Source organism: Nycticebus coucang, chromosome 22 (assembly GCF_027406575.1).
Source record: "Nycticebus coucang isolate mNycCou1 chromosome 22, mNycCou1.pri, whole genome shotgun sequence".
Taxonomy (NCBI): domain Eukaryota; kingdom Metazoa; phylum Chordata; class Mammalia; order Primates; family Lorisidae; genus Nycticebus; species Nycticebus coucang.
Window position 1 is genome coordinate 18,104,705 of NC_069801.1, and position 24,703 is coordinate 18,129,407.

The 24,703-nt window shown below is 47.5% G+C and overlaps 1 protein-coding gene across 1 annotated transcript; it reads right to left on the reverse strand.

Moving 5' to 3' along the window:
• Positions 1-1,716: 1,716 nt before the first annotated feature.
• CNR2 (cannabinoid receptor 2) lies at positions 1,717-24,492 on the reverse strand. The gene is made up of 2 exons (XM_053575116.1): positions 24,388-24,492; positions 1,717-4,292 (listed from the first exon to the last, which is right to left on the reverse strand). Exon 2 carries the CDS (start codon positions 4,245-4,247, stop codon positions 3,174-3,176), a length of 1,074 nt encoding a protein of 357 aa, XP_053431091.1. The 5' UTR covers positions 4,248-4,292; positions 24,388-24,492; the 3' UTR covers positions 1,717-3,173.
• Between the last annotated feature and the right edge of the window lie 211 nt (positions 24,493-24,703).

The following is a 24,703-nucleotide window of genomic DNA, read 5'->3' on the forward strand; positions in this document are numbered from 1 at the left end:
GAGACCAGCCTGAGCAAGACAAGACGCTGTCTCTAAAAAAAAAAAAAATAGCTAGGCGTTGTGGCAGGTGCCTGTAGTCTCAGTTACTCAGGAGACTGAGGCAAGAGGATGGCTTGAGCCCAAGAGTTTGAGGTTGCTGTGAGCTATGATGCCAGGTACTCTATTATGGGTGAGAAAGCAAGACTCTGTCTCAAAAAAAAAAAAAAGTGTGCCTGATGTGTTCCTGTAGTCTCACCTACTTGAGAGGCTGAGGCAGAAGGATTGTTTGAGCTCAGAGGTTCAAAGCCAGCCCGGGCAAGACAGTGAGACCTTGTCTTAAAACAAAACCAGAAAAATCTCCCCAAACTAAAACAAAACAGCAATGATTTAGGCCACTTCATTGCCTTACAAAAAGATAGGTATCTAGGTTAAAACATAATTTGATTTTCTAAAATACACTCAAGAGCTTTTCAGACACTTCACATCCACAGATATTGATCAGATTCCTTCAGAGTCTGCTGTGTCCTCACTGAACACTGGGCATGCAGAGGCAAACCCAGAGCTTATCTTGTGGGGGATCTTAGTGACTGCTGCTTAACACAGCCCAGAGGCTGGACTTTTTCTTTTGGGTCTGTACTGAGTTCAATAGTATCCCCCCAAACTTCATATTTACTTGCAACTTGTGAATTTGACCTCGTTTGGGAATAGGGTCTTTGTAGATGTAACTAGTTAAATTTAGATGAGGTTATATTAGATTACTGTGCTCCCATCATCCAATGATTAGTATCCTTAAAAGAAGATACCAAGAGACACAGGGGCAGAAAGGCCATGTGAAGACAGAGATGGGAGTTATTTTGCCTCAAGCCAAGGAATACCAGTGACCATCAGATGTTGGAAGAGTCAAAGATCCTCCTCTTGAAATTTTAGGGGAGCACGGCCTTACTGACACCTTAATTGGGGGCTTCTAGCCTTCCGAATATTGTGAGAAAATAAATCTCTGTTGTTTAAGCCATTCAGTTTGTGAAAATTTGTTAGAGGAAACTAAAACAGGGGCTTGAAAATTAAGTATGTTGAGAATCAATGAGTTAAGGTTGTAGCGATCTGATGTTGCAGAAAACTAATATTCTCGTGAGAAAGGCCAAGAGGTTCGTGGTTAAGAGGGCAGGTTTTGGAGTCAAACAGAACTAGTTTGGAAACCACAGTTCTGGTGTTAACTTGCAGTGTGACCTCAGGTAAATGACTTTGCCTCTCTGAAGTTTCCTCATCCCCCAAATGAGCATAACCAAGACCTTCTTCGTCAGGTTATTGTGAAAACTAAGTGAAATCGGGTATTTACAAGTACTTAGTCCAGTATCTGGCACATAGTAAAGGCTCAGTAAAAGTCAACCAGCATGTATAACCACATCTCATGGTGGGTCTACCCTACCTGAAGTCACCCTATCACATGACCCTGCCTATTTCCTTCATCGTACCATTGTAATTACCTTCTTTATTTACTAATTGGCTTTCTTCCTACAGGAATGTAGATTGTAAGCCCACAGACAGGGGCAGAGTCTCATTTGTGGTTGAATATTGAGGACCTAGTACAGGGTCTGGCACATATTGTGAGCTGTGTGACCCCATGACACTCTACTGAGGGTGGTATAGTGAGACTCTGTCTCTACAAAAAAAAAAAAAAACAGATGGATGGATAAATGAATGGTTAGTAGATACTTTGTCTTGAAAGTATTAAAAGAAGACACGTTTAATCCATATCATTCCTTTTATTCCACCTGCAGTCCCAAATAATTGCATTAGAGTTTCTCTGCAATTCTCCCTGCTACCAACAATTTCTCTTGCCTCCTGTTTTAAGCCCCCGTGGGACAACCCAGTCTCCTTGACACATAAAATATGGATCCTCTGGGATCTTCAAAAGCACAGAGCTGTATTTTTGGGGGGGACAATGGATTGTGGAATGTCAGCCCTGTGCCTAGTATATGGGAAGGAACTGGCCCTCCTCCTCCCTGCTCTGCCTACTGTGTTATAGGGGCATGGAAAAGGCAAAGGAGATGGATCAGGGGGGGTGGGGAATAGTCTGGGGGACAGATTATAAAATCTTCATGAATAATTTCCTTTTTCTGTTTCTTTTTTTATTATTATTTATTTATTTATTTTGAGACAGAGTCTTACTATGTCACCCTCGGTAGAGTGCCATGGCGTCATAGCTCACAGCAACCTCAAACTCTTGGGCTTAAACAATTCTCTTGCCTCAGCCTCCCGAGTAGCTGGGACTACAGGTGCCCGCCACGACGCCTGGCTATTTTTTTTTTTTCTGTAGTTGTCATTGTTGTTTAGCAGGCCCAGGTGAGGTTCGAACCCACCAGCCCTGATGTATGTGGCCGGAGCTCTAACCACTAAGCTACAGGCACTGAGCTTCAGAGTCAGTTTCGACTGGGCCACCACCTGCTTCAGCAGCACCACCAGGCAGGACCTCACATGGTCAATAAAATTCTCTGAACAGCCCATGTCTCAAGGGAGCTCAGCCTCCTTTGTATTCTGTAGGGATCTGGGAGGTTATGATGGCCATGAGTGGGGATTTTCAGGATCTCGGGAAGAGCCCTTGATCTAACAAGATGCCCTGAACTCAAGTTTTGTCATTTATCTCTGAAAGAGCCAGGTTGACTCTCTCCCTTGATTCTCATCCCATCACAATTCTTGGTCCTCGGTAGCAAGGGTGACCTGAAGGCAGGGCGGTTCATAGCTCCAGACCCAAGGAGGCCCCATAGTTGAGCAGGAAAAAGGGCTAGCCAGCCGTCCCTCTGATACCCCCAGTTTCCGAGAGAACAATCCTTTCTTCTTAGATTTCCTCCAAGTTTCTTATCATTGGGGCCGAAGACTCCCTCTGTGGTGCTCTCTGGGGAGGCACTAAGCTTGTCTTGTTGGGAATGTCTTTCTGATCTGATGTGAACTTTGCCTGAGGCCCACCTTCTCATTCCCGCAGGCCCTGGCAGCCCCACGGGCCATGTGCAGGTGGACACAGCCCGGCCACTCTCCATGAGTCAGTCCCAACACTTATCAGCAAACACAGATAAGTGTTTAAGCCTCTGGGCTGGTTTGGGTATAATGAGAGGGCCAAGACCCCTCTCTCTCCTCTAGGAAGTGAAAAGATTTCTGACTTGAGTTGTTTCAAACTGGGATAGAACCCTCAGTAGCAGTCAGCAATAGGGGTCTTTGGAATCTGCCCATGGGGTGATTTTCACATCAGCCTCTGTCTCGGTGACTGAGGATCTTGGGGCTTCTTTTTTTCCCTCAGGCCCAGTGCCCTTGAAGCACTTCTTCCAGCGGGCCAGGCAATGATGGGCAGAGGAGCGGATCTCCCAACTCCGCAGGGCATAGATAACAGGGTTGACCATGGAGTTGACAAGGCACAGCATGGAGCAGAAGGCAAAGACTGTCTTGACCTGGTCGCTGAGCGTGGCGACCAGGCTGTGGACCATGAGTGCCAGTACCGGGAGCCAGCACACGAGGAGCACAGTGAGCACCAGCCCCAGGGTCTTAGCCAATCTCACATCCAGCCTCATCCGGGCCATTCCCGGCCCCTGCCTGTCCTGGTGCTCGGCCAAGCTGGCTACATGCTGATGGGCCTTCCAGAGGACGTGTCCATAGGTATAGATGATGCCAGAGAAGAGGAAGGCAATGAACAGGAGCCAGCCCAACAGGTAGTCATTGGGGATCAGTGGGAAAAGCTCAGAGCAGGGCCTGGGACAGCAAGTCCATCCCATGAGGGGCAGGTAGGAGACCAGTGCCGAAAGGATCCACACAATGCCCAGGGTCACCAGTGCCCTCCCACGGGTGAGGAGAGCTTTGTATGCAGGTGGGTAGCGTAGACAGAGGTATCGGTCAATGGCAGTCAACAGTAGGCTGCTCACAGAGGCCGTGAAGGTCATGGTCACACTGCCAATCTTCAACAGGAAGATAGCCTTGGAATCTACACCATGGAAAACGTGGAAATTTATAAAGTTGCATGCAAAAACCACGCTGGCCAGGAAGTCAGCTCCAGCCAAGCTGCTGATGAACAGATATGAGGGCCTCTTGCGGAGTCGTTGGGAGGACAGGATCAGATAGAGCACAGCTAGGTTCTCCAGAGCACTTAGCAGGCCCAGAAGGGTGCACAGCACTGCAACAGCTATCTGTTGGGGACCGCTCAGGATCATGTAATTCTTCATGGGGTTGAAATTCAAGCCATCCTTGGAGCCATTGGCTGTCTCCATCACCCAGCATCCCTCCATGAGGCGGGCCCTTTGGCTTCCCCTGGGCTTGCCAAGAAGGCTCAGCTGCAGTACAATGAGAAGAAAAAAAGAGAGCCCTTTGAAATCAGCACAATAATGATCTCACTTCATAGCTGACTAGTCAAAACCTTCACCTGTGTGGATGGAGCATCTGTTGGAAAATCAATTTATATTTTATTCCCCTGTATTTTGCCCTTTTTCTAGCCAAGTGGCTGCTTCAGGGAAGATATGTGGGAATGCAACAAGCAGGAATAATCTGTGTAATTTTTGGTGCTCAAAAACGATTTAATTAATAAAATTAATTAAAGGCTTGGTGCCCGTAGCACAGTGGTTACAGCGCCAGGCACGTACACTGAGGCTGATGGGTTCAAACCTAGCCGGGGCCAGCTAAACGACAATGATAACTACAACAAAAAATAGCCAGGCATTGTGGCAGGCGCCTGTAGTCCCAGCTACTTGGGAGGCTTAAGCCCAAGAGTTTGAGGTTGCTGTGAGCTGTGATGCCAGGGCACTCTACCGAGGGTGACACTAAGACTGTCTCAAAAAAAAAAAAAAAGAAAGAAAAAGAAAAAAGAAACCAAGCCAGGCACAGTGGAGTGCATTCATAGTGCCAGCTACTGGGTAGGCTAAAGTGGGCTCGAGCCCAGGAGTTTGAGACCAGCCTGGGCAATGTATCGAGAACCCCATCTCTAAAAGTAAAATAAATAAATAAATTAATTAATTAATTAAGTAAGTGATGAAACCCACTTGGATGGGAAGGGGCTATCTTGAATGGAGGATACCCCAAGTAAGAGTATGATGGAGATGGGAGCAGATCATGTAGGTTTAAATCCCAGCTGGGTGGTTTCATTCAAAATATCTAATGCCTCAGTCTTCTCATTTCTCAAAAAAAAGTTGGTTTTTTTTTGCAAGTATTTAAGTAAATTAATGTAATACATGGAGCTGTTGTCCTTGTTGTGTTATTAGAGGCAACTTCGCATGGAGGATAATCTACCTACTTGGTGAAGTTGTTAAGAATAACATGCTTGGCCCATTGTAAGAACTTAATAAATAGCAGTCATTATAATCCAGCAGTTTCCAAATGTTTAGGAGAGCAGATGTGTTTTGCAATCAATAGATTTACTAATAAAATGAGTAAAATCTGAGTTTGTATCATCTATATCCATCTTCAAAGCAACACAAGTTCCTCTAGGAATAGATTGAAAACCTCTCATCTGATGTCATCATTTCTACCATCAAGAAAACAAACCAAGGATGGGAATATCATTTGCCTGAGGTCACCCAACATATTAATGGCAGAGCTGGAACTAGATGCCACATCCCCTGAGTCACAAGACAAAACTCTTGTGTGGTAGGTGCAAGAGGTGGTCCCACCCAGAGAAGCTGGAAGGTGATGTTTCTGTTGTTGATGACCTTTGTTGAGTGTTGCCAAGGTCACATCTGAGCTGAGATGGAAAGTGGTGTGCCAGCCCACCTCTTCACTGTGGTCACTAGTGACAATATAAGCCTTTTCAGCTCTCGTGTCCCCACCCTGCTTCTGGAAGCTTCCACTTCAGGGGGCTGAGCTACGAGGTTGCTTTAGCCCTGGCTGTTCTAGATTCCCCAGGGACTCTCTTCCCTTGTTTCTGTTGAAAAACAGACTCCTCTGGTTAATCCTTGGAGTCATTTGGCTGTCTAGAAAGATGGTGGACTCTATATGGGGTAAGGCATTGACTGGTGGTGGCTGGCATCTGTGCCTCATCTAAGCCTGGTATAGCCACCAAAATGTGGTTAGGTTATTGCCCAAAGTAGGTGAGGGCAGGAAGTACAGGCATTCAGTTAAGGTGTTGTCAAGACAGCATCCGGCAAAAGGCTGCACAGAGCAGCAGACAGAAATCCCCTTTGGAGTTAGAACATCTGGCTTCTAGAAGGGGTCTTCTTCCAGGGCGAGGATGGTGTCTGAGTGCCCAGCACACAGAGACCCAGTGCTTGCCACACTGGGCCGTTACTCTAGTTTCACCTTGGCCATGGCCTGTCACGTACTTTGGGCAAGTCCCTTCAACTTTCTGAGCCCCTTTTCTCATCTGTGAAATGTCAGTAACAACATCTGTCCTGTTCTTCTTGGGATACCAAATGGCCTGATGACTTTCATCATAGCTTTTTAACCTGGGTCAAAAAAGGTGGGCTTTTTTTTAAGACAGAGTCTTACTTTGTCACCCTTGGTAGAGTGCCATGGTGTCATAGCTCACAGCAACCTCAAACTCATAAGCTCAAGTGATCCTCTTGCCTCACTTTTTCTATTTTCAATAAAGACAAGGTCTCACTCTCACTCAGTTTGGTCTTGAACTCCTGAGCTCAATCAATCCACCTGCCTCAGACTCCCAGAATGCTAGGATTGTAGGTGTGAGCCACAGTGCCCGGCCCCATGGGTGGGCTTTGAGGGGGTATCGGTCCTTTCAAAGTGTATCTGTGACTTATGTCTGTGCATTTACTGGGGGAAAGGATTTGTACTGTTTTTCAGTGTGTCAATGGAGTTCCACATATTAATTTTAATTTTTTTTTTATTCTTGGGGATTCATTGAGGGTACAAAGAACCAGGTTACACTGCTTGCATTTGTTAAGTAAAGTCCGTCTTATAATTGTGTCCCACCCCCAAGAGGCGTGTCACACACTGTGACCCCCCCACCCTGAGTTTCACATATTAAGAACCACCAATGCATATAAGAACATTCCGTGATTCGACACTGTACAAATGTAAGATTAAAACAGAACCAACCAGGGCGGCACCTGTGGCTCAGTGAGTAGGGCGCAGGTCCCATATGCCGGAGGTGGCGGGTTCAAACCCAGCCCCGGCCAAAAAACCACAAAAAAAAAAAAAAAAAAAAAAAAAACCAGAACCAACCAACCAAGTCCTTTCCTCACTTAACAAAAATGCCAAAGCCCAGAAACCACTGGACACTTCCCACAGGGAGTCTGTCCACAAGGGGGTTGGTGTTGGGGGCTGCAGCTGAGAGCCTAACTCATGTTAGGAAAGGAACCTGAAGCCTGGGACAGCTCAGGAAAAGGAGTGCCTGGGGGGTTTTCTGAACTGAAGTGAAAATGTGAAGTGAAAGAATGCTACGCTGGCAGCTGGCCCTGCCATTGCTGCTGTGTTTAGTCATCTCAGAGCCGGAGGCATGGAAAAGGATGACTATTGAACTTGCAGTGGGAAGCTGAGATTTGATGTCTGACTGGGTCCTGGAGGCCTAGGTTCTCGTCCCTGTCTTGCCGCAGAGGGACTGTGGCTGGTCCCTCCTCCCCTCAGCCTTTCTTTTCTCATCTGCAAAGCAGAAGGGTCAATGGGGGTGATTCCCAACGTCTCCTTCAAGAAACTTAAAATGTTGGATCTCAACATTGATCTCAAACATGTTGGAATCAGACCTCTCTGCAACGTATGGGCTGTGTGACTTTGGACAAGTTACTGCACCTCTCTGATCCCGGTTTCATTCATTTGTAAACTGGGAGAAATACTACCCATAGCACATTGTTGTGTAGATTAATAATAGTTATGTACTAAATTCGTAGAGCTGTGCCTGGTTTACAGTAGGTGCCTAATCAAAGACAGAAAATGCTCAGTAGAGTTGGTTCATAGGATTCTTAAAGGATTCTGTGCTCAAGTCGTGCTCAACCTTTGTCTGATGAAGATGGAAAGATCCCCACTTACTCCCAGCTGACACTTTACCACCACTGAAGCTAAAGCATCACAATTTTTTTTTTGTTTGTTTTTGAGATGAAATCTCATTCTGTCACCTGGGGTATAGTGGCATCATTACAACTCACAACAACCTTAAACTCTTGGGCTCAAGTGATCCTCCTGCCTTAGCCTCCTGAGTAGCTGGTACTATAGACATGAAACTGGTCCAAATAACCCATCAGAAATAGAACAAGGGCCACGGCTGTGGTTCAGTGGGTAGGGCGCCGGCCCCATGTACCAAGGGTAGCAGGTTCAAACCCGGTCCTGGCCAAACTGCAACAAAAAATAGGCAGGCATCATTGCGGGCGCCTGTAGTCCCAGCTACTTGGGAGGCTAAGACAAGAGAAATCGCCTAATTCCAAGAGCTGGAGGTTGCTGTGAACTATGACGCCCCGGCACTCTACCAAGGGTGATAAAGTGAGACTATCTCAAAAAAAAAAAAAAAGAAAGAAAGAAAGAAAAAGAAGGGAGGGAGGGAGGGAGAAAGAAAATAAGGTGACCTCCTTGACCTGGTCCCCAGCTGTCAGGGCTGTTGGTGCTGTGTCCAGCCATAGAAGGGTGTCATGGGCCTCTGCGTTCTCCCTTCTCCACCTCCAAAGAAATGCTTATAAATTAATTGACTAATTTGAAATCTGCTCATAGGACAGTTTGATTGAGTCTTTTCTTTTTTTTTTTTTTTTTTTTTGTAGAGACAGAGTCTCACTGTACCGCCCTCGGGTAGAGTGCCGTGGCGTCACACGGCTCACAGCAACCTCTTAACTCTTGGGCTTACGCGATTCTCTTGCCTCAGCCTCCCGAGCAGCTGGGACTACAGGCGCCCGCCACAACACCCGGCTATGATTGAGTCTTTTCAAATACCATCTTCCTCTTATATTTTAGCAACTTCCCTTTCAGAGAGTGGAATAGTACTCACATTCATAATGTCCTTCACAACTTACCCAGCCTGGGAAGGCTCACGGCTATGAGGTAAGGCAGGTAGCAGTCCTTGAACCAACAGATACAGAGGGGGCAAGTTACTCACCCCCAAATCCATAGCAAGTGGAGGGCAAAACTAGGACTTGCATCTTTGTGTTATTACAAGGTCAAGTTGGTAGAGGGGCAGTTTGGGTGAGGGGCCCTGACAATGGACAAAGACGACCTTTTGTCTTTATAGCCAGGGGCAAATCACATCTCTTTTCTCTCTCTTTTTGAGTTTTTCTTCTGAGCAACGCTTCTCACTAATGCTTCCATTGCTACTGTTAGCTGGCACTAGATTTTGCTCTTGTCCCCAGCAGCCTGGTGGAGTCCTGAACTTTTTTTTTTTAGAGACAGAATCTCACTTTGTCACCCTCAGTAGAGTGCAGTGATGTCACAGCTCACAGCAACCTCCAGTTCTTGGGCTTAGGTGATTCTCTTGCCTCAGCCTCCCGAGTAGCTGGGATTACAGGCGACCACCACAATGCCCAGCTATTTTTTTGTTGCAGTTTGGCCAGGGCTGGGTTTGAACCCATCACCCTCGGTATATGGGGCTGGCGCCCTACTCACTGAGCCAGAGGTGCTGCCCAAATCCTGAACTTCTTATCCTTCCAAAAGTTGCCTGTCAGGCTGTTGGGCTTTAGAGCCAAACAAATCTGAGTTCTAGTCTTGGCTCAGCCAAGTATTATTAGTTTTGTGCCCTTGAATAAAGTCATTCAATTTATTCATCACTTTTCCTCAGTTTCCTCATCTGTAAAATGGGAATAACAAATGGTACTTGTCTCATTGGTGGTGGTAAGCTGAGGTGATTAATTGAGGTAGCATCACACCTCATTCGGCGCCTGCCACACACTAAACTCTCCATTACTGGCAGCTTATATATACAAAAGGTGCCAAACATATGTATACACATTTTATTTTATTTATTTTGAGACAGAGTTGTGCTTTGTTGCCCTGGGTAAAGTGACAAGCATCATAGCTCACAGCAACCTTGAACTCTAGGGCTCAAGAGATCCTCTACCTCAGGTTTTCTTTTTAATAGAGACAGGGTCTCATTCTTGCTCAGGCTGGTCTTGAACTCATGAGCTTAAGCAATCTGCCTGCCTCAGCCCCCCATAGTGTTAGGATTACTGGTGTGAGCCACTGTGCCCGGCCGCCTGTGGTTTTCTATATATACATTTTAAGAGAACAGGCTGTCCTATTCATGCTCATCGCATGGTGACACTAGTATTCATTTGATTAATACCACCTTTTGAGTGGACATCATACTACACATTGCTACCATAATTCAATTCAACTTTGAAAAGTAATACAGAGATAACAGCTCTTAAAATTAGCATACTTTTTTGGTACTCTTGGTATATACAGTAGTTCATATGTGTACATATTTTAGCTTTCCCCTCACTTTCTCAAGTTCTTTGCTGGCTAGCAACTAATGAAAGTGACAATGTCATCACTTTCGTGCCTTTGGGCTGCCAGGGGGAGGGCCAGAGAGGGAAGTGAGAGGCAGGAGGGCAGGTGGTACAGAGGGAGAGGCTCAGCGCCTGTAGCTCAGTGGCTAGGGCACCAGCATACACTGGACCTGGGGGGTTTGAATCCAGCCTGGGCCTGCCAAACAACAATGACAACTACAACCAAGAAATAGCCAGGCGTTGTGGCAAGGCACCTGTAGTCCCTGTTACTTAGGAGGCTGAGGCAAGAGAACTGCTAGAGCCCAAGAGTTTGAAGTTGCTGTGAGCTGTGATGCCACCGCACTCTGTCCAGGATGACATAGTGAGACTGTGTTTCAAAAAAAAAAAAGAAAGAATAGAGGGAGAAGAGGCTGTCTCCATTCAGGACTGCTGGAGTTGAGTGAACAGGAAGCTGAGAACATGCCAGGGAGTCTGAGTGATGCCTACCCAGGCTGGGGTAAAGAAGTCAGCACCTGCCAGGTTGCGTCATGACAAAAGTCTTGGACCAAGGGGACAGACATCTAGATGCTGGCTCTAGTCCCATGGGGAACTGATGGTTACATGACCTCAGGCACGATGGTCCCCTTTTCAGGAAGGGTTTTGTGATGAGATCTCAAAAGTTCCTTTTGACTTGGGAGTTGTGCAATTAACCACACGTGGCAGGAACTAGGGGTTTTGTGAGGTTGTAAATAAACTGTCATGAGAAAGGCCATTCAGGAAGGCCTAGAGCAGCAGTTCTCAAACTTTGCGGTCTCAGCACCCCTTTACCGTCTTAAAGTTATCTGGATCTGGCCAGGTGCAGTGGCTCACTCCTATAATCTTGGCACTCTGGGAGGCCAAGGTGGGTGGATTGCCTGAACTCACTAGTTCAAGACCAGCCTGAGCTAGAGCGAGAACCTATCTCTAAAAAAATAGGCGGGAGTTGTGGCGGGGGCCTGTAGTCCCAGCTATTTGGGAGGCCAAGGCAAGAGTCGCTTGAGCACAAGAGTTTGAGATTGCTGTGAGCTATGAAGCCACAGCATCCTAGAATAACAAAGTAGGACTCTATCTCAAAAAAAAAAAATTATCTGTAGCCTGAAGCACTTTTGTTGATGTGAATTACATCTATCAATATTTTACTGTATTAGAAAATAAAACTGAGAAAAATAAGACTTTTACACGTTAATAAAAATAACACATTTTTAAATAAAAATAACTTTTTCTTGTGGCAAATCTCTTTATTGTCTGTCTTAGGAGAAGGTACTTGATTCTCATATCCACTGAGTTCGTCCTGTGGCAACATGTTGTGGTTAAACTATATAAAGAAAATGAATTTGCCACCCTCTTGACTGCTTCCTTTGTGGCAGGCAGTATGAGAGGTTTTTTTTTATTTTTTAGAAACAGAGTGTCACTTTATCGCCCTCGGTAGAGTGCCGGAGCGTCACAGCTCACAGCAACCTCCAGCTCTTGGTCTTAGGCGATTCTCTTGCCTCAGCCTCCTGAGTAGCTGGGACTACCGGTGCCCACCACAACGCCCGGCTATTTTTTTGTTGCAGTTTGGCTGGGGCTGGGTTTGAATCCACCACCCTCGGCATATGGGGCCGGTGCCCTACCCACTGAGCCACAGGCACCCCCCAATTATGAGAGGTTTTTAACATGCATTGTCTCCTTCAATTTGATTCAACTCCATATTGTATAGTTTTTTTTTTTTTTTGTTTTTGTTTTTTTTTTTTTTAAAGCATGGTCTCCCTCTGTTGTTCACAGATATGTTCATAGCTCACTGCAGCTTCAAACTGCCCGGCTCAGGAGCAGCTGGGACTACAAGTGCACCACCACACCCAGCTTTAAAATTTTTGTAATTGAGGCCCAGTGTGGTGGCTCATGCCTATAATCCCAGCACTCTGGGAGGCCAAGGTGGCTGGATTGCCTAAGCTTGGGAGTTTGAGACCAGCCTGAGCCAGACTGAGACCCCCATCTCTAAAAAAATAGCTGGGCGTTGTGGCGGGCACCTATAGTCCCAGCTACTTGGGAGGCTGAGGCCAGAGGATTGCTTGAGCCCAATAGTTTGGGTTGTTGTGAGCTATGACACCACAGAGCTCTACCAAGGGTGACAAAGTGAGACTCTGTCTCAAAATAAATAAATAAATTAATTAATTAATAAACATTTTGTAATTCTGGCCTCTTTGCTTACTTCCCCTGGCAATGGAGGCCAATTTGCTGTCCATGGCAAATGTATTTTGCTTTGTAAGCTTTCTTACCTTGTAAACTTCTCTTTCTCTTCCTCAATAAACTTTGTTTCATGCTTGCCTTTAAAAAATTTTTTTTTCGGTTTTGTTTTTTTTTTTTTGGCTGGGGCTGGGTTTGAACCCACCACCTCCGGTATATGGGGCTGGCACCCTACTCCTTGAGCCACAGGTGCCACCCAAAAATAATTTTTTTTTTTTTTTTGTAATTTTAAGGCCAAGAAATGGTGACTCCTGCCTGTTATCCTAGCACTCTGGGAGGCCAAGATGGGAGGATTACTTGAGCTTAGGAGTCTGAGACCAGCCTGAGCAAAGTGAGACTCTATCTCTAATTAAAATAGAAAAACTAGCCAAGTGTTGCAGCAGACACCTGTCCCAGTAACTCGGGAGACTGAGGCAGGAAGATCCCTTGAACCTAGGAGTTTGAGGTTGCTCTGAGATTGGCTGACACCACGGCACTCTAGCCTGGGCAACAGAGGGAGAGTCTGTCTCAAAATAAAGAAAAAAAATTAGCTAAAAATAAATAAAAATTATTTTAATAAAGTTTTTGTAATTTTATCTTTAATTGATAAATAACAATTGTGTATATTTACGGAGTATAATACAATGTTATGATACATGTATCACAATTGATCAAAGAGTAGATTTTAAAGGTTCTCACTGCAAAGAGATGCACAGTCTGTACTTGGAAATGGATGGTCTTATTCTCACCATCTCATTCATGAGGAACCTGAAGCTCAGCTAGGATGATTTGCCCAAGGCCACACAGTGTGTAAGTGGCAGAGTCACGATTCAAACCCAGGCTGCTGTGATGTACCTGGTGCCAGACTCTGTCCCCAGAAGGAGGCTGACCTAGATGGAGGGGTAGGGCTCTCCTTCCTGGTCTCCCGTTTTTTAATTTTTATTATAATTTTTTTGAGACAGAGTCTCACTATGTCGCCCTTGGTAGAGTGCTATGGTGTCATAGCTCACAGCAACCTCCAACTCTTGGGCTTAAGCGATTCTCTTGCCCCAGTCTCCCAAGTAGCTGGGACTACAGGCACCCGCCACAATGCCTGGCTATTTTTTGGTTGCAGTCGTCATTGTTGTTTAGCAGACCCAGGCCAGCTTGACAGCTTGAACCCGCCACCCTCCGTGTATGTGGCCAGTGCTGTAACCACTGTGCTACGGGTGCTGCCCATAGTCTCTCCTTTTCATCCTTCCCCCATTTAATCTAGCCAGTGCCTAGAGCCTGACCCTGTTCCTAACCCTGACTCTAACCCTGACCCTAACCCACCAGCAGCACCACCACTAGCTCTGGGGCATTAGAATGTCTACTCCAAGAGAGCAGTGGCTCGTAGTTCTATTCACTGCTATATCTTAAGTGCAGCTGCCTGGCACATTGTAGCTGCTCAGTAAATGTTTATTGAATGGATTGGTTGAAGGCATTCTTGTTGACATGTGTGAAAATCCCCAAGGAGTCTTACCTTCTTGAAGATTTTCAAAGTGCACATAACTGACCTATAGGGAGGGGAAGAAAGAGGGCTGATGGAAAGCTCATCAGCAAGAGGGGCGTGCCTGTTTTAACATTTCAAAAGTGTTGGTGGCACCTGTGGCTCAGTGAGTAGGCGCCGGCCCCATATACCGAGGGTGGTGGGTTCAAACCCAGCCCCGCCGAACTGCAACAAAAAAAATAGCAGGGCGTTGTGGCGGGCGCCTGTAGTCCCAGCTGCTCGGGAGGCTGAGGCAAGAGAATCACCTAAGCCCAAGAGCTGGAGGTTGCTGTGAGCCGTGTGACGCCACGGCACTCTACCAAGGGCGGTACAGTGAGACTGTCTCTACAAAAAAAAAAACAAACAAAAAAAAACATTTCAAAAGTGCCCCTCAAAGGACCTGTGGCAGGAGGACTTAGGAACCTAACCTGCCATGCCCTAAATTCATGGGTAAGCGTGGGATTATGTTAATAACACTAGCTTGGGGCGGCGCCTGTGGCTCAAGAAGTAGGGCGCTGGTCCCATATGCCAGAGGTGGCGGGTTCAAACCCAGCCCCAGCCAAAAAAAAAAAAATCACAAAAAAAAAAAAAATAAAATAACACTAGCTTGTTGTGTAAACCCAGTTCGCACCCCCCACACAAGTCAAGGTGAGTGGTACCAGTGTCCCCATCTGTGTTTACAGACAAGGAGACTGAAGCACAAGGAGGTGCAGTGACTTGCCTGAGGTCATGCAAAAGGGCAGAGCCCAATGGGAGCCCGAACCCATGCCTAGGCCAGTAAACTTCACGCAGTCCTGCCTCCTGCAGCTTTTACTGGGGACCCCCACTCTTTCTAAGAGGGGGAGCTTTTGAAAAGTTAAAAATAGGTTCAGTGCCTGTGGCTCAAGCGGCTAAGGCGCCAGCCATATACACCTGAGTTGGAGGGTTCGAATCCAGACCGGCCCGCCAAACGACAATGATGGCTGCAACAAAAAAATGGCTGGGCATTGTGGCGGGGCGCCTGTAGTCCCAGCTACTTGGGAGGTGGAGGCAGGAGAATTGCTTGAGCCCAGGAGTTGAAGGTTGCTGTGAGCTGTGATGCTACAGCACTCTACCCAGGGTGACAGCTTGAGACTCTTTCTCGAAAAAAAAAAAAAAGTTAAAAATAGCATAGGGCTCCCCCTGTTCCCGCTTCACCACAGATCCCAAGGTTCATGATCTCAGAGGGCACCCTGATACACTGTCTGAAGACACGCACTTTAGCTCTGCCCCTCCAGGGGTCTCTCTTGTGATCCAGGGAATGTCCCTGTCATCCACTGTCCTTTACCTTCATCTTTATAGTAGGAATTAAAAGGCTTATTTCCCTTTCTTTTTTTTGAGACAGAATCTCACTATGTTGCCCTCAGTAGAGTGCCATGGTGTCACAGCTCACAGCAATTTGCAACTCTTGGGCTCAAGCGATTCTCTTGCCTCAGCCTCCCAAGTAGGTGGGACTACAGGCGCCCACCATAATGCCTGGCTACTTTTTTTTTTTTTTTTTTTAATTTTTTTGTAGAGACAGAGTTTCACTTTATGGCCCTCGGTAGAGTGCCGTGGCATCACACAGCTCACAGCAACCTCCAACTCCTGGGCTTAGGCGATTCTCCTGCCTCAGCCTCCAGAATAGCTGGGACTACAGGCGCCCGCCACAATGCCCGGCTATTTTTTGTTGTTGTTGCAGTTTGGCCGGGGCTGGGTTTGAACCCGCCACCCTCGGTATATGGGGCCGGCGCCCTATTCACTGAGCCACAGGCGCCGCCCGCCTGGCTACTTTGTGTTGCTGTTGTTGCAGTTGTCATTGTTGTTTAGCTAGCCCGGGCCAGGTTCAAACCCCCAGCCTATGTGTATATGGCTGGCGCTGTAACCACTGTGCTACAGGCGCGATCCTGTTTCCCTCTTTCAAAGAAAGCCGCCTACAGATTACTTTTGAGGCAGGAACAGAGTCTCACTCTGTTGCCCCAGGCTAGAGTGCTATGGCTTCAGCTTGGCTCATAGCAACCTCAGACTCCTGGGTTCAAGCAATCCTCCTGCCTCAGCCTTCCAAGTACCTGTGACTACAGGTGCCCACCATGATGCTTGGCTAATTTTTCAATTTTTAGTAGAGGTGGGGTCTTGCTCTTGCTTAGGCTGTTTTTTTTTTTTTTTTTTTGTAGAGACAGAGTCTCACTTTATGGCCCTCGGGTAGAGTGCCATGGCATCACACAGCTCACAGCAACCTCCAACTCCTGGGCTTAAGCGATTCTCTTGCCTCAGCCTCCCGAGTAGCTGGGACTACAGGTGCCCGCCACAACGCCCGGCTATTTTTTGTTGCAGTTTGGCCGGGGCTGGGTCCAAACCCACCACCCTCGGCATACGGGGCCGGCTGCTTAGGCTGTTTTTGAACTCTTGGGCTCAAGTAATCCTCTTGCCTCAGCCTCCCTCCCACTGTGCTAGGATTGCAGATGTGAGCCACTGTGCCCAGCCTCTGCTACAGAAAATTATTTTATATGAGTGATACAAAGCAAGGTATTATTATAGGTGTGAGCCTCTGCACCTGGCCTATTTATTTACTTTTGAGACAGACTCTCATTATAACTATGTGGCTTCTCTGAACAGCAGGAGTAGGACATAGTGAACCATGGTTTGCACATTCTGAATCACCTGCAGTTTCCCTCCAGGCTGCCCTGCCTCTCTCTGGCTTGGCTAGATCCCAAAGGGTGGGCTCCCTTGGCCTAGCCTTTCTTCTGCAGTGGTTCTCAACCTTCCTGATGCTGCAACCCTTTAATACAGTCCCTCATGTTGTGGTGATCCCCAACCATATGGGGGGAGTTGGCTTTTCCTGGGGACCCCCACTCCTTCTGAAGCTCAGCTAGGATAATTTGCCCAAGGCTCAAGGAGGTTGACTCCATATGGTTGGGAGCCACCACAACTTAAGGAACTGTATTAAATCACCCTGGTGATTATGACAGTTACAGCAACTGACATTGAATGAGTGTCTACTGCAAACTGTGGGCCAGGCAGTATTCTCTGCACGTTACACATTAACTCATAAATTCCATGTTAACAAGTCATCAAGAAGGACAAGGATCATTCCCGTTTAATAATTGAGGAAGCTGGCACCGGCAGGGAGTCTGAATTGCCTGGCTTTGGCTGCTGAGATCTGTGAGTGGTGGCAGAGGGCTAAAGGGGACACAGAGATGGCTGAGCAGAGGCTTATGGATGAATTGAACCCTGTGTGGGCACCTAGGCCATGGAGAGATGAGGAAAGGCCAGGCAAGGGCCAGAAATCTGGGGAGTTGATCCTCCTGTTCCTTCCGTCTACTGCCTGATAATAGAATTAATTACTGTGTATTGTGGGCCTGTTGGGTTTGGACCCCTGGGACCATGAAGAAGAAAGTGTGTTATGAGTTCTGGCCCAGGATTTGGGATGAGGACCAGCTGTGCCATTACTCACAGGACGACCCGAATTTCTATTTCCTGTTCCTGTTTTGTGTAGAGTACACAGATTCACAGTTGGTTCTGAACTTATTCTCAGAACCAACTGAGATTAAGAATGAAATATGTAGATGGTGTAAGAGGAAGCCCGAGTCACAGATGTGAGTTCTGATTCTGCCCCTTATTAAAACTACGGTGTCTTGGACAAATCACCCTGTCTTCTAGAGCCTCGGTGTCCTCATCTGTAAAATAGGAATAATCAGAGTACGTCTACTCAGGGTTGTTTTGAGGATTAAATAGAATGGCTGGCACATAGAAAATGCCTAGCACAGTGCCTGGCTGGCACTTAGTGGTCATTAAATGATAGGCTATTGGGCGGTGCCTGTGGCTCAAGGGGTAGGGCGCCGGTCCCATATGCCGGAGGTGGCGGGTTCAAACCCAGCCCCGGCCAAAACCCAAAAAAAACAAAAACAAACAAAAAAAAAAATGATAGGCTGTTAGGTTTACTGACTGTGTGTGTCTTTTCTCTGTCAGCTTATTTACTCATCATATCCAAAATTTATTTATTTATTTATTTATTTGAGACAGAGTCTCACTATGTCACCCTTGGTGGAGTGCTGTGGTGTCACAGTTCACAGCAACCTCAAACTCTTGGGCTTAAGCGATTCTCTGGCCTCAGCCTCCAAAGTATCTGGGACTACAGGTGCCCACCACAATGCCCAGCTATTTTTTTGTTGCAGTTGTCATTGTTGTTTAGCAGGCCTGGGCCAGGTTCAAACCCACCAGCCTCAGTGCATGTGGCCAGCACTGTAACCACTGTGCTATGGGTGCTGAGCCCATATCCAAAATTTAAATGGTAAAATAAAATATAACGCAGAGGTTGGATATGAGACCATCTCCAATCTTTTCTCTGAGGAATATATAAATAAACATATATATATGTGAGTTTTCCCTGAGTTTATATACATATATAAACATATATGTATGTTTTTTTTCAAGTTAATTTGAGGATAGCTCCAATTTCTTTTGAACTGGGAACCCATTCCACAGTAATACGTAATTTTATAAACTGCAGTGGGGATGACTTGAGCAATTTCATAATTTGCTACAATTTATACAAAAGGAAGTGAATTTAAATCAAATGTACTATTTTCAATAGGTGTATCCTTTTTTTTTTTTTTTTTTTGGGAGACAGAGCCTCAAGCTGTGGCCCTGGGTAGAGTGCTGTGGCATCATAGCTCACAGCAACCTCCAACTCCTGGGTTCAAGCGACTCTCTTGCCTCTGCCTCCCAAGTAGCACCTGCCACAACGCCCGGCTATTTTTTGGTTGCAGCCGGCATTGTTGTTTGGCGGGCCCAGGCTGGATTCGAACCCACCAGCTCAGGTGTATGTGGCTGGCACGTTAGCCACTTGAGCCACAGGTGCCAAGCATTGGCCTATTGAGGCATATCTTTTAAAAATTTTCTTTAAGGCTAGCTTGATGGCTCACACCTGTAATCAGAGCACTCTGAGAGGCCAAGATGGGTGGATTGCTGAGGTCAGGAGTTCCAGACCAGCCTGACCAAGAGCAAGACCCTGTCTCTACTACAAATAGGAAAACTGAGGCAGGAGAATCACTTGAGCTCAAGAGTTTGAGGTTGCTATGAGCCATGATGATACCATGGCACTCTACCCGGGGAGACAGAGTGAGGCTCTGTCTCAAAAAGTAATAAATAGGCCAGGCGCAGTGGCTCCTGTCTGTAATCCTAACCCTCTGGGAGGCCAGAGGTGGGCAAATCACTTGAGCTCATGGGTTTGAGACTAGCCTGAGCAAGAGTAAGACCCTGTCTCTAAAAATTAGGGTGTTGTGATGGGCACCTGTTACTTGGGAGGCTGAGGCAAGAGGATCACTTGAGCCCAAGAGTTTAAGGTTGCTGTGAGCTATGACACCATAGAACTCTACCAAGGGCAACAAAGTGAGACTCTGTCTCAAAAAAAGAAATAAAATAAAAATAAATAATTTCTCTAACATTTATTTTAAACCTTTAGATCAGTGGTTCTCAACCTTCCTAATGCTGCGGCCCTTTTATACAGTTGAGAACCGCTGCTTTAGATTATATGCATGATACATGAAAACAAGGGTTTTTCCCCCCTTGACATTTGGCATGTGGGCTTGATTATTTTCAATCCTTGACAGAAGAAAACCTATGGTTGCTTAAAAAATTTTCAAGTCACATTTTACTGGGGACCAAATGTACCTTAAAATGTACTGAAATGTAGTGAGAGGACAGAAACTACTTTCATGAACTGAGAGTTTGAATTCTTGTGCTTGATGGTTAAGAGGTCAATTTATATCTCTTAGAAAGAGTTTGTTTTTTGGGGGGAGACAGTGTCTCACTATGTCACCCTCAGTAGAGTGCTGTGGCGTCACATCTCACTGCAACCTCCAACTCTTGGGCTTCAGCGATTCTCTTGCCTCAGCCTCCCTAGTAACTGGGACTACAGGCACCCGCCACAACGCCCGGCTATTTTTTTGTTGCAGTTGCCATTGTTGTTTTAGCTGGCCCAGGCCGGGTTCGAACCTGCCACCGTTGGTGTATGTGGCTAGTGCCCTACTCACTGAGCTACAGACGCTGAGCTGCCATTTATGAATCTCGAGGCAAATTTTACAAAGGAGTTATCATCTTCATTCTCCTGATTTCCTGGTACTTTTTAACGATAGAGCTCCTTATGCTTCCTGTCTTTAATGATTGATTCATTAAGGGTATAAATTGGACAATATAAGATTCAGAATAAAAACCATGTGACACCGCACTTGGCCAAAGCCACTCCAGTGGCCAACTAATTAATATCCTCGTTGTCAGTCATGAGATAATTGTTTGTTTGGTTACCACTAACTGTTGCATTTGATTCTTTCATTTATTCTAGGAAGTTCTCACATTGAGATAAATATATTAATGTTAAAATAATTATTCACTAATTAAAAGAAATGTAAACTGTTGCTATGACCTTCTAATGATGTGAACTTTCTGGAATATCTCCCTTCCTGGTGGGGAAAGTTGGTATAAAATAGAAGAGAGACAGACTTGGGTTTGAATCCTGTCTCTTCCATTGACCTACTGTATCTGAGTCTCAGTGGTCTCATCTGTCAAATGGGAATTATTAAGGCTGGCTTACTGGAAGGAGGGAGGACTAGAGAATGGCAGTCAGGCACCCTCCTGCCTTCCTCATTCTCAGTGGGTTCCATCCTCTGCTTCCAGCTCCATCAGTATTCCCAGAATCCAAACAAGACGCGGCAGAAGGACTCACTGAATTCTGGCAGGGGCAATGCCGTGAATGCAGCTGTGATTCTCAGAGAGGAACTTGGGGGTGGCCTCAACCCCTAGGGAGGTAGGGGAACCACAGAGGGAAGGGGGGATGCTGGGAGGGGCTGCCTCTGACTCACCGTGTGAGCAGAAGATCAGAGGCCTCCCCTCTACGCAGGGGGAGCAGGTGAGGAGGAGAGAAGCCACAACCTCACAAGACGCCCACCCACCAAGTCACTTCTGCCTGACGTGACATAGTCAAGACAACACATCCCCCCTGTTTGGATGAGATCCCTGCCTGCTGGGGAGTCCTCCTCTCTGCCTGGCCTTAGCCCTCCTCTCTGCCTGGGGAATCCTCCCCCTATCATCTACCCCACTGATCTGCCCTAATTTGCCATTTTCTTTCCTTGGCATTTAGGGTCTTCACTGCATGGGGTGGGGGCAGATACACCCTTTCTTTTCCCAGAAGCTAGAAGGAAGAGGGAGTGGTTTTACTTCTGGGCTCTGCTGGAAGAGGCCAGAGAGACCCAGTCTTGGCAGGGTTGCTCCCCTGGGTGACCCCAGCCACACGCCTGGTTCCCACTTGCTTCCTTGCTCTTTATCCCTGGAAGGCAGTTACTCCCCCCAGGCCTTGTTTTTAGCTTCCTTATTTATAGCTTGAAGACAGAGAGAGAGAAATGCCTTTGCAGAATGGAGGTGAGGGTTAAATTAGATAGGGTTTAATTAGATAATACCAGTGACAGCCCTGAGCACAGGCAGGGAACATCTTGTCAGAGATAACTGTGGAAACAGGACAAGGGTTGGAGTCTCAGGGCTTGGGGCAGAGTAGACATGGAAAGCTGGTTGGGTTGAATTGTCCAGTTTGGGAAGGGGAGTGAAGCCAACCATATTCATTTTACGTGCCCCAGCAAAGGGTCTCAGGTTGTTCTCGTGCTGTGGCATCTGAAACACAGTACTACAAGTGATACAGTAAAGACAACAGTGACGGTTCCTTGAGCCTGCGCTGTACCTCCGTGCTGATGAGGCACCCTGCGCACCTGCTCGATTTGGTTTTCACCCAGGCTATGGACCCACCTGGGTTTAAGTCCTGGCTTTGCTACGTGCCACTGATCTTGTGACCTCGGGCGAGGTCTTAAGCCTGTAGGAGCTTCAGTTTCTCACCTCACAAATGTGGGTAGCGGGTGGCGCCCATTGCTCAGTGGGTAGAGCGCTGGCCACATACACCCAGGCTGGTGGGTTCAAGTCTGGCCCTGGTCAGCTATACAACAGTGACAACTGCAAACAACAACAACAAAAATAGCTGGGCGTTGTGGTGGGCACCCATAGTTCCAGCTGTTTGGGAGGCTGAGACAAGAGAATCGCTTAAGCCCAAGAGTTGGAGGTTGCTGTGAGCTGTGACAGCATGGCACTCTACTGAGGGCGATATAATGAGACTCTGTCTCAAAAAAAAATGTGGGCAGCGATAGTGTCTCCCTCCTAGGCTGTTGTGAGGGTTGAATGAGACCAGGTCGCAAAGTTTGAGTGTGTAGTAAATGTTCGATCAATGTTAACTCAAGAAAAAATAAGCACCCCTTTGAGGTAGGTTCGGGGGAAAATGTGATTATGGCTTCATTTTTAGAGTTGAAGAAACAGTTTTAGAAAGGTTGTGTGACTTGCCCAAGGCCACTGGACTGATTGGTGAGGGAGACTCGAGGCATCCATGTGATTCCACGTGATCGATAATTACAAGCACAAGCTCTGAGCCCATAGAGTGGGGCTCCACTCGCAGCAGCGCCACCACTCCTTAGCCACATGACTCTGAGCAAATCACTATTGTCACTGAGCCTCGAGTTTCCTTATCTATGGGAGAGAACTGCCTATATCCTCTCAAAGAATGCCTGCCCTTTGTATCTGCTGGCTTGGGGACTTTTTTGCAGAACTATTCAGAGGACAACAATTTTTTCTGTCTTTTGTGAGAAACTGAGCTCAGCGAGTCACGTCACCTTAGGCCAGGTGGGTAGGAAAAGAAGAGCTGGCATCTGCCATCCACAGCCGAGTGAGGAGACATTGCCCAGACTGGGAGGGGACTCTGCTCCCTGGGGAGATGGCGGGACCTCTGGGGGAGTCTCCAGGTAGCACACCCTGGAGGGTGAACACAAGGCACAGTGTTTTCAAGTCTTGGCAAAGAATCTGGACTCCAGGGGTGCTGGAGAAGTAGGCAAGGATGGACTTCAGGGGTTCAAGCCAATTTGGACAACGGTCATCCATTGTAGTGGCAGCCAGATGGGGCTGGGAGTGAGGGAAGCTCGGTGCATGTTGAGATTCAGTTTCACACTAGCCAGTAGGATGAGGGCTCAGAGTCCTACTGAATGTGATTAAATCAGAATAAATAAAAGAACCCTCTGTGCCCACGTGAGGGTGAGCAGGGAAAGTAGGAGGCACAGTGAGACGAGGAGGAAGAGAAGAGGCTGGCGCCGGAGGCTCTGTTCAGCTGAGACGGGCTGCCTCCTTGCCCACCTTCTCTGCCTTAGGCTGGCTGTGAGTGTCCAAAGCATAAAGGATGCACCTCACTGGGCCCTAGGCAGATCGGAGGCTACCTCCTGTGAGCCATAGGTAGTTACAGAGCTGGGGCCAGGTCCCTGGGGTGCTTCTTTCCCAGGCCTCTCTGAATGCCTCCCTGCCTCTCCTCAACCTCAATCCTGGCTTTCATGTCCCCAAAGCATCTATATGCCACTCATAAACTAGGGGAGAACAGCCCGCAGCCTCATTCCATCCTCGTCTCTGTGTACAGCAAGGGCAGATACGGGGCAGATATGGTGCCCGTCAAGCTCTTTCACGGCCGTTCAGCCTCATTCGGGTGCCCTCTGCCGCATCGCTCAGTCAACCCTCACGACAAGCCTAGGACCCATATATCTCAGAAGAGGATGCTGAGCAGGAGAGAACTGGGGGGCTTTGCCTTGGCTAGGATTCAAACCCAGGCACCGACCCCAGGGTGCACTCATAAACACCACTCTTCCACTGAGGAGACCTCCACAGAAGCGGACCCCAGGCTTTCTAGGTCCAGGGTCCCCTAACACTACAGGGTAGTTTCCCCATCTAGAAAACAAGGGCACTGGATCCACCAGGTGGTCTCTCAGGCCACTGCCAGCCCTGGGCTTTTGGAGTCTTTTCCTGGCTGCCACCTGCTGCTGAAGCCTGCACCTGGGAAGGCAGGACAGCCTGGGGGTTGAAGGGTAAGTCACTCAGCCCCCGTCTGTAAAGTGGGCACTTACTGCACACAGTTGTTGTGAAGATTAGATAAACCAAACCACAAAAGGCCCTTGGAGTGGTGCCCAGCACACAGTAAGCCTGCAGTGTGTTCGTGAGTATTGCCTCCGTAATGAAATGAAAGCCCGGACCTGATTCTTGGTCCTGTCTAAGGAGGAGGATGCCCCCAGCCCTGGGCATTCCTGCAATTGCCACACACACCCCGCCCTGCAAACCTCAGGTGACCAGAAAGGACATCAGTCCTCTGCTCCAAACAGGCCCATGTGGCTTCTTATGTCCCAGGAGGGAAGGGATAAGGTAAGAGCACAGGTTTTCTGGAATGAGGAAGAAAGCTAAAATAAAAGAACAAAAAATATCTACTCACACCTCTCTGTGGCTGAGCACCGGGAACCACTGCAGGCTGAGGAATCCACTCCGAAGGCTGGCCGTGGGTCCCACACGCAGTCCTGCTGAGGTGCTGTCCCCACACTGGCTTTCTCTTGCTTTCACACTTTCTCACAGATGAGTGAGCGTGAGCAGGTCTGGCCTTCCGTCCCTGTCACCACTTCCCCTCCAGGTCCCCGGTGCCACAACGTTCTTGCCCCTACGGTTGTTTCTCACGAGGAACTATGGCCAGGGTGGGGCCCAGGCTTAGGCCCTACAGTCAATGGGCTTGGATTCTAATCCAGCTTAGAGGTTATGA

Coding starts and splice junctions, on each gene's coding strand:
- CNR2 (XM_053575116.1), bottom strand. CDS start 4,247: ATGGAGGGATGCTGGGTGATGGAGACAGCCAATGGCTCCAAGGATGGC.